This window comes from Corvus brachyrhynchos, unplaced genomic scaffold (genome assembly GCF_000691975.1).
Source record: "Corvus brachyrhynchos isolate BGI_N302 unplaced genomic scaffold, ASM69197v1 scaffold281, whole genome shotgun sequence".
NCBI lineage: Eukaryota > Metazoa > Chordata > Aves > Passeriformes > Corvidae > Corvus > Corvus brachyrhynchos.
Window position 1 is genome coordinate 3,967,292 of NW_008236509.1, and position 10,438 is coordinate 3,977,729.

The window sequence follows — 10,438 nt, forward strand, 5'->3', positions numbered from 1 at the left end:
GGACGTGCAGTTTTGCCAGTAAATAAGTTCTGTCAGGGTGGGAGGAAGACATAATTTATAGCAGTCCCCCAACAACAGCAGCAAAGAATGGGGGAAAAGCACTTCTTAATGAATTTTAATTGGAACCATATCAGCATAAGAATGGTAGTTTACTATTTTATTTAAAGGAAACTTTTGTCTGGGCATTAGAGTGATGCTGATACTGGTATTGGTACTTTTTTTCAGTTCTGTTTTGCTTCTCTAAGCTTTGGAAAGCCACTGATAGCTAAATTTTAGAAGGTATTTTTTTTGACTAAGAATAATTTTTTTCTGCAAAGTGATGATTAATAGGATTTTCAAAAGTGCTCAAGCAATTTCATTTCTGAATTCCCATTAATATCAAAGGCAGAGGTTAGGTACTTCAGAAAAGACCAGCTGACTATTTGCCCCTCAAAGAACACCATGGAAAATCTGGATTTTAGCTCTTTCTGGTTTTATTACTGACCAGAATCTGGGATTAGCAGAGTTTGGACTCTTAATTAGTTGAGGTTTAAATCAGGCTGAGAAGATGTATTATTATAAATTCCTTATAAAGGAGAGTTTTCTTAAATTTGCCCAAATGATGACACTGGGTAATATAGGTCCTTTCTGTTTAATCTCATAAATCTCACTGGAAGTAAAACAGCTCCAGAACCTGTAATAAAAAGATCCATCATTTCCCTGCAGCTATAATTGTTGGAAGCGTTAGCAGTAAGCTGCTGAGCAGTGCATTGAATCCTCCTGTGAGGTTGTAAATGTAATTTATTTTTTTTCCACATTGCACCAAGACACAATTAATGCCATTTCTGTAATAAATATCAGACCTCTGTTTTACAGTTTCCAGAACCCTCTAAGGCTTTGGTGGGTGACACATGTACAGGGAGGTTTCCAGAAGAGGTGGGACTTTCTAGCCGATTTGGGGTAGTCTGTTCTTACGTATGTGTGCTTGTACAAATAAAATCTGCCAGTGAGAGTGTTGAAAGGTATTTGCATCCCTTTGTTTTTAGTCAGAGAAGAAACCAGATGTTGGCTTGGTGTTTGACTATACTGGAAGACAGAGTCAAGTTAACAAAAGCATTAATATGTATGATTTAAACAATTTAAACAATGGCTGACAGTGGCCAACTAAAGTAATACTATATTTTGGCATTAATTTTGTTTATTGAGAGGAAATTAGTATTTGGCTTTGTGTCTTCAGCATGTGTTGTATCACAAAATCAGCTCTGTGTGTATGGGCATGTAAATGTTTTTCTGACAGGGGAACTTAAATGACACTGCATTTATGTTCATGTTTTGAAGATTAGTAAATTAAGATACTAAACTTTTGGTTCAAAATGTAGACACATTTACAGTCTGATATAGTCCTTCTAGTCTGTGGCATTAAAAACTCAGTCAAGACTTACGAAGTTGGCCTAATAGTCCTGAGGTTTGATTTGTTTGTTTGTTTTATTAAATAAGAACAATTACACTTCTTTTACTTTCATTACATTTCTTGGGTGCTGCCGGGCATGCAGGTGCATTTCATGCTTTTTTTTCTTCAGCTGAGAGACATATTGATAAATTTTGACAAAATTAATTAAGCCTCAGGTTTCACATGATTGCCCTATTCCAGGACTTGGGACTGGCTCTAAGAGCAGTAACAAATATCATAACGTAACAAAGCTGTGAGACTTGGATACAGAAACAAATACATTAAGCACTGTAGCAAGCAGTTTTCACAGGAAATCCCATTCTTTTCTCCTGAATTTTCCATGCCAGAGGGAGCGTGTAAAGAGACAGAGGTATGAATTCAAAGAAAGAAAAACCTGAAGATATAGAAAATATATTGCTTTTGTTTTCCCATTTCAAAAAAATTGTCTTTCATTGCCTTAGCTGAGGACAGGGAACTAACAGCCCTAAGAAACAAGCTTTTAAAAGTGTTTTTGCAGAAAATATTTGTATTTTAATCCTAAAATAAATATACCAAGCTAATTGACTCTTTGAAGAAGTATTTGGTTTGCAAATTTTGAAAATAGGAGTAACAAGAAGAGTATGAAATTTTACAAGAGGAAGCTAAACTGTAAATAAATACGATGACTATTCACAGGAAGTATGAGAAGGATGCTTTTTAAAATCTAGTTCTATAGATATGTTTTAAATATGGAGTAGTTACTAGATAGGATGTCTCCAAGTGACTCCCAAAGCAGAGTAAGTGCAACAACACACATGGATTTTATGTGGCACACAGACTTGAAGTCTGTGCTTAAATGGATGTATAATGAATACTAATTTAGATGTCATAAAAAATAAACCCACAAATTCAGTCATGGATATACCCAGTGGAGTAATTATTGAGATGAAAAGCCAGCATATGATGTGACACAGTCTAGGGAGGACATGGGCCCGTATGTCATGGGACTATTCATGCATCTGGAGAGCCTGGGAAGAGTAAAATTATGTGGTTTTCTGTGCTGCCTGCTGACTTGTTCACCTGTAGCAATGCCAGCAGAACCAGCTTGCAGAGTGGTGGGTTGTAAGCAGGAATAGTGCTGATTTGAGTTGTGGGGAGTGGGGCTGGAGGAGGGATTTTCAGCATCTGTTAATGTTTTGTCCAGCATAGGTGCTGCATTCATCTGAGTGATTTAGGATGTTAGGAACTGGAAATTCTTCCTGGCTTAATGTTTAAGATTTTTATTCCATCTTCATGGATGAATTGGTTTCTTGGGAATCCCTCTCTAAGAGGGGATTTGGAGTCTACATATCTCAAAACCCGAGAGAGCAGGGCAGTGAACACGCTGTGGGGTTTGGCTCTCCAACCACCGGCGTTCCCAGGGACCATCTAACCCAACTCAAGACCTTTGTTTTCAGCCTTTGAACTCACCCATGCAGAATTATCCTTTACAACCAAAACTTACTCCTCTCAGAAAAATGGTGCTTTTATATTTTCTGAATTTTTTTGAAGCAGGGTCCCAGTGTGGCTGTGCCTGCAGCTGTGTCTGTAGGAGGGCTGCAGTGCCCTGCCTGTCTCAGAGGAGCTTTCTAACGCTGCTGATTTATAAGACATCGTTATGAGTAACTGCTGTACGCTTGGGCTGAAATACACAGTTAACATGTCTGTTCCATAGCATGACATCCTAAATCAAGTCCTTTGCCTCTGTGCATGTGAAAGGCCCAAGCTGCTCCTTTTCTGTGAGTTCCTGAATTCAACTACCCCACTACCTTGCTGTTCAAACCCCCTCAGTATCATCTGTGCTGCTCATTCTTGCTTATGTAATCTCCTGCTTTTAAAGCCATGGTGAAATTTGCTGTCTGATGGGTGAGGACAGAGTACAACCCCAAGACGGAGCAGTCCCTGGGAGCAGCACTGGGCTGCTGTGTGCACAGCTGGCAGGGCAAGGGGCAGCTCTCACCCCCTGAGTTACCCACTGTCTTGGAAGTGCCGTGGTAACTGTGGGTTTGGAGGAAGGGACTGCTGAGTGATACCTGAGCGAGCCAAATCAGAGCCTGGGTAATGCTGTTGTTTCATGCAGCTGCAGCAGTGTGTGAGGAACTGTAAATTTGAGGTTTGTACCTGAGGGACTCTTACTCTAAATGAGAACCACTGGTGGTAAGGGCAGTTTAGTAAAGCCAAGTATTTATCTGATAAACAAGGTTCTTATAGAAGTGTATGAAGGTTACATTGTCCCTTCTGATTCCTGAACCCTTGTCATAAATGCATTAAATGTGACAGATCTTACATTACTGTCATGATCTCACAAAGCAGTCATTGCTCAAATGCCTTACAGGATTTCGTTCTGAGTCTTACATAAACTTTTGAAAAAACAGCCAAGTGCCTGATTTTCTAAGATGTAACATATCTTATGTTGTTTTCTATTTCCTGCTTACTGTATTAATCCTAATATATGAACATTTAAATTATTCTGAAATACTGCATCTTTCCATGAGCACGCTGTTCCAAATGCAGTATTCAAATAATTTGTGAAGCATTTCAGTCTGCCAGATCAAGAAGACTGAAAAAAATAAAGTGTTGGTGGTGATGGAGAGTGTCAAGGTTAGCTGGATGCACTGTGTTTGGAGCAAAGGTAAAGAATGAGTTGAATTTCTTAGGTACATGCTTTGATTCAGCAGAATGGTGGTGGACAGGGCTGAAATAATTATTTTATCTGCTCTTGAACTGCAGTAAGGCTCAGATGCGTCACTATGACAGAGGTTTTAGAAATGCCATGGTGTAATGCCCAGCTGCTGGTTTGTGAGGTGATCAGAGCACAGGAAGAATGGGTGATGTTCCCAGCCCAGAACCTGCTGGTGGGCAGTGTGTCACCAGAAGCTGAGAAAGGGCAGTGCCTCACCTTCAGAGCCCAATCCTCTGGGGATGCAGTGGAAAAGGAAACTCTCCTATTATTGTTTGCCATGCTGTAGCTGTGGATGAAAAGAAAACTTGAGCCTTTAGGGCTGGCAATAACACCACTTTTATTAAGTTTCTATTGAAGCACTATTTTGAGTAAGATAAATTGATGGACTGAACACAATAACCTTCAGTATCTCACTTTCAAATACTTAGTAAGCAAGCACTACTGAATAAGAGAAGGAAGCTAAGATGTAGAAAAAAGGTTACTTGGCAACATCATAGTGTTTGTAAAGAAGAGAAAGAAGAGTCAGGGACTTAATGAATTTTGATTATAGAATTTTCTAAGTAAGACATTGCATGAATAGAAAAATCCTGAACCAGATTTCGATGTCATACACTAATAGGGGTTGCCTCAAGCAGAACAGGGTTTGTTTGGCTGCGAACTGCAGAGAACAGCAAAAGCATAGCTGCTGTCTACAACCAAAACTGGACTCCCCAAGGCTGGCAGTGCTGGTCATAGCTCAAGCAGAGAGCATCTGAACAAGTTACGTGGTGGTGGTGAAAGCTGGTGTTCATTTTTGTGTTGACTGGAGTAAACACGCTTCGAAGTAGGGAAATGTTGATTTGGAGAGTTCCATATTTTGGAAGGAAGACACCATGTAGGAAAGCACTACAGCCTCAGATTGCAGTTCTGCCCAGCTTGCCAGTGCAATTTCAATGGGTAGATTATTTTTTCTCTGGAATAATAACCTTATGAATTTCAGACCCTTGCTGAGAAGAGAAATCCACTGATTGTTGGAGTTAGACTTTTGTCATGGGTTTCTGAAGTGGCAACTAGTTGCATGGCTCAGGTCATTGTATGTGGTGCTTTGGGTGGAATAGGAGGTACAACACCAACTATCTACCAAACTGTCTCTTCCCTCCAGTCCAGCTGGCAATAGAAGCTGTTTTCAAAGTGAACATCATGTTGGAGAGCCTTTTGCAAATTAATGCAGTGGCCCATGTCAATGAGGTATGGTACTTTTATGGTACACACGGCTTGATTGGAAGGACCTAGTTATGGTACCTCAGAAAATGCAGTCTAATAAATATCTCCCCCTACTGCTTCCTCCACTAATATTTTAGCTGTTAATATTCTAACAAATATAATAAATAATTAATATAATATAATTATCAAATTCTAACAAAGTTAAATTCTAACTCAGTAAAATCTTATTAGTAAGTACATTCACAGGGACATTTTTCCACCAGAGACCAGGACATATCCATACGGAGTTTGATTTCTGGAACCACTCTAAAACTCCCCAGAGCAGAGAACTGATTTGCACCCTGGGGCATGCTTCTGGTCTTTCTCCCCTATGTAGGGAGCTGAAGTTCAAGGCACTGGTAGAAGTTTTCACACAGTTCAGTGTATATTAAAAACGAAATGCTAATTTAGTTTACAGTTCAGTAAACTTACGTAATACTTCAAAAGTTAGTATTTTCTTAAGGTTTGTGTTTATTTTCTGTTACTGATCATGCATCTCATTAGAAATGTGGGGATTTAGGGCAAACAAATTCACAGTGATGTGTACTGGTTTTTCTTTTTAGTGTGGAGAGCAACACTAAGAAGACCTGTTTAATTTTATTTTTACTTTCAGGCACTGATGTTTGAATGCCTGTTGTGCCTGTTTGTCCAAATAAGTCTTAGAACAGCATTATTTTGGATGCTTTAAAGTAGTTAGAGCTTGGTTTCACTAGTCTGATAATTTGAGACATTAAGTGGACTATTATTCTGACATAACTCCTAAATACCTCAAAATTTCTAGCTGAAGCTAAGCTCTAGCCATGATCAAAGTGGCACATCAATGGAATGAGTTGAAGTTTTGTGGAATTGGGATGGGATTTTCTGTGGCACTAATCCAGATGCTGTGCTATTCAAATGTTGAGCAAATCAAATTATGGTAACTCTGCAGAGAAATAATTGCTATTCCAAAGTAGGCAATAGGTTGCCTTTTGTATTTAAGATATTCTGTTGCAAATTAAAGCTTCTAACCACTAAGTATGCATAAAGCATTTATCTTACCTATTATTTTTCTCTATTCTGCTTAAATAATAAAAAAAATCTCCAAAAACAAATGACCAAACTTCCGTGATGAATCACATGTAGTTGATAAGATCAAATTACGAAATATAGCTTGCAAATAACCAATTGAACTAAAATATTAACATTGTTGGCTAGAGAAAAAAAATGCTTTATATGTGGTTGCTTAGTGTGATAGCACATCAGTTCCTGACTTGACAGATTTTGGGAAGATGAGCTCAGGACTTTGTATGAGTTTAGGAAGCTGTCACTAGGCTCAGTTCTGCAGTTTCTAGCCTTCATCAAAGCACTCCTGAATGTATTGTGTGCAAACAAATACTCTGTGCTGGAATCTGTGGGAGTACCTATGCCCTTGAACAAAATCAGCTGCTAAGCTGCTCAGCTCAGGTGAGAGCCAGTTCCTGGCCCACCTGTGGGACCTGTTATTTCATGGCCCCTGTACCTGTTCATGTATATGGCGCACAATGTAAAACATCTGAACTTAAAGTCTCCTAAATCCATTTTTCCAATGTTTAACTAAATTTTAGTATCAGAAAATGGCCATATCTTGTGTACATTTTAATCTTCCTTTCTTACCAGGTAAGTTTTTAAGCAGCACTGTGGGCCCTCCTGGATTTTTGGCAGTGTTGTGGCAGAGCATGGAGTGTGTCAATGGATGTGTGTGTGTCTGTGTGTGTGTGCACGCTTTTCTGGAGAGAGATGTGTGTTGATATCTGAAATAATAGATGTGAGGGTTTTAACCTTGTAACTGTTACGAGATCTTTGTGTCTGCTTTAGGGTCGACCCTATCCCATATGACACTCCAAAACCAGCGGGCCACACGCGATTTGTCTGCGTCTCAGACACACACTCCAGAACAGATGGCATCCAGATGCCTTATGGGGACATCCTTCTTCACACGGGCGATTTCACCGAGCTGGGACTGCCCTCAGAGGTTAAGAAGTTTAATGACTGGTTAGGTAAGGAATTACTGCGTTTTGGTGACCCCAATTAACCTCTCCTGTCCAAGTGTCAGTCACTGCCTCCTAATTGAATTAGGGCACTTGAAAATCTCCCCCACCCTTACTTCACTTGTCCTCATGTGATGTGCTGTTTCGAGCCTCAGTATAATTCTGTTAATTAAGACAAATTTAGAGACTTTGCTGTATTTCTGCATTACCTTCTGTCATTGCACAACAAGAACGGTGTAGCCCTATGGGAGTGCAGAGGAGGTGGTGGCACCTCATACAAAGGATACAGTGTCCCATTAGTTGAGGATGAGGGGTTTTATATCCACAGCCAAAACTGCTGCTCACTGTATTTTGGGTTTACTATAACTTAAGGCAGTGCTAGCAGTTACAACATACTTGGAAATGATGAAAGTCCTCCTTCCCACAATACAGCGTGGCAGAATCAATAATACTGTTTGGAAGAGGAGAATTTTTTTGGGGGTGATATTCACGTGCTTGCCCCTTTGAGTTGGAGTACTGGCATTTTAACTTTGATCACGGGCAGCCAGCATCTCTTTGGTAGAATACCTTTCATATTCTGCTGTATTTGACAGCAGTGCCCTGACAGCATAGTGCTAGAATTGAGGGCAATTAAATAGCAACAGCAGAAAACCAAAATGAAGGAGGGGAACTTGTGCGGGATGCTCCTGTTAAAATGCCACTGGTAGGCTGGTTGGGCACTGTCATGTCACCTCTTGGTCTAGAAATACCCAGAGCTGAAGGTGACTTGAGCAGCTGATTTTCAAAAAGCATTAGAATGAATTTACAGCATTATATAAAAAATATTTCAAAGCATAGCTTTGTCATCAGGATTTACTTCTCTCTCTCTTGTGTGCTGTGTGATGGCAGCATCTCTATGTGCCTTTAACAGAATCATTTTATTGCATTGGAGTTCCTTGGCTGACCCTTCAAGAGATATGTAAGGAACATTTGGATTTACAAAAGGAATTTTAAATAGAAGAACTTCTACATTGTCTCTCTTGTCATCCTTCTTTGCATTTTCTTCATACTCTTCTTTTTACCTGACCTCCTTTGATTTCCACAACCCTATTTTAATTAGTGTTTTTCATTCTTTTTATTGCTGTGCATGTGGGAGGGGGGCTTTCTAATCATATCACTGTAACTTAGTTTTATTGTTCTTATTTCTAGAAAGTGATACTAGATTTGATAAGGTCAAAACTATCCTTTTTCTGGGCATGTAATTGCAGGAATGGGAAGTTAGAAGAAGTAGGAGAAGTAGGTAGATATGTTATGGGGTGAGGGAAGAGACACAGTAGGAATCATCTTCCTCAGCTTTTGAGTGTTCTGTGGGATCCCGTGCAAATGTTGGTGTTGTACAGGAGGAGGACAAGCAGGTGAGGAGTAGCCAAGGGGAAGGCTCTGGGAATCTCAGCTTCCCTGCAGTGAGGGATGGGTCGCACTGAGCTTCGTTCCTCACAGAAGCTGGGCAGCACTGCTGCTCAGCGGGGTTCAGTTGTTGCAGATGCCAGGCAGCCCCAGAAGAGGAATTGCCTTTTGGAGAGCACAGACCTCCACGGGCTACCCTGAGTGCATTGCTAAGAGCAGTGTCTGGCCACCTGAATTCCTCTTTGGCCCTTGAGTAATTTCACAAATGCTGTTTTGATTCAGCCAGAGCCTGTGTCCAGTGCTTGGCATTTGAAAACACTCAGTGCTGCAGAAAGCCAAACCAAATAATCTGCCAGGATGCTTTCACCTTTCTGTGGGGGATCTTGTTGGCAGCCACTTGACATTCCTTGTATCTAACAGGTGTTTCACGATGATGTTATTTTAACACATAGGTCCTTGGCTTAACATTCCCAACAGAAGAATTACAACCCTTTGAGTAGGTTGTGTTCCAGTCTCAGTAGTTTACCAGGGGGCTTTCTTAGCATGTATGCATAGTTCTTGTAGAAGACAGTATAGTATTTATCTGAGAAAGCAGATTTTGCAGTCATTTTCACTGAAACTGGAATCTTTGACTGTGTAAGGGCCTACTGGCTTTGGCCTCAGGCTTTCATATTTCAGATACAGAGAAAAATTTTTTTACATGCACAAAATGCACTTGCATTTTCTCATATATATATATATATATATGATAATACCAGTTATTAGCTTCCTGGCACAGGGCAAGACAGAAAATTGATTCCTCTGTGGGAATGTTGGTGAATACTTGCTTCAGTGCATCCTCACCAGGAATCACAACACTGAAGTCAGGCATGTCCTTTTGCCACTTTTTTCAGACTCCTGTCTGCAAAATGTGTTGTATTTTACCATTTACTCTTTTATTATTTACTGTGTGTGTTGTGAAGATTTTATACATTCAAAGATGTGAGATGATGATGTGCAGTAGTTAAAAAAATACATACCAGTGGCAGGCAGGATCAAGCAGGATTCCTTTTGCTGCCTCAGTGTGGTGGGAGGCATCTTTTTTCACCATAGTTGGTAGGAACCTTATTCCAAAGCTATACACTGAGAACTGCCATCAAATACAAGGTTGTCCGTATAGAAAAATGTTTTCCTGCCTTTCTTGGGTGTGGTTTTCTCCACTGGCAATTGTGTTGTGAAGCTGTAATGAAGACAAGGCATCTGTATCATTTATGCCATGAGGGAGAGAAGCCAGATCAAAGCTGGGTTTCATTCTGCAGCTTATCTTACCTACTCTGTGGTAAAAAACAGGGTCTTGCCTCCATTAGAATTATATCATGGGGTAACTAAGACACAATAACTGTCCATAATTTTTTTCTGGCAGTAAAACTAAGGGGAAGGTTAAAAGATTATTATTCTGAGCTCCTGCCTTGCTTGTACTTCACAGGGCATTACATATGCCACAGTTATACAGGGATGAGAGCACTGCTGTCAGCTCTGCAGTTTTATATTTTTTGAGCCTTGAATTGCTTTGCAACAATTTGGGTCTTTCACCTGGGAAAAATGTTTGGCATCTTGTCTGTCCATTTAATTTACACTCATCCTTCTTCCTTGTCTCTACAGCCAAGTCATGGAACTTGCTTTCTGCACACTCTT

General features: G+C 40.1%; 1 protein-coding gene across 2 annotated transcripts in view; it reads left to right on the forward strand.

The window, feature by feature from the left end:
• MPPED2 (metallophosphoesterase domain containing 2) overlaps positions 1-10,438 on the forward strand; it is a 104,473-nt gene that overhangs the window by 28,502 nt on the left and 65,533 nt on the right. For both annotated transcript variants that reach the window (XM_017726373.1, XM_008644079.2), the window contains exon 3: positions 7,206-7,387. In XM_017726373.1, coding sequence (XP_017581862.1) covers positions 7,206-7,387 — 182 coding nt within the window. The remainder of the gene's footprint in view (positions 1-7,205; positions 7,388-10,438) is intronic.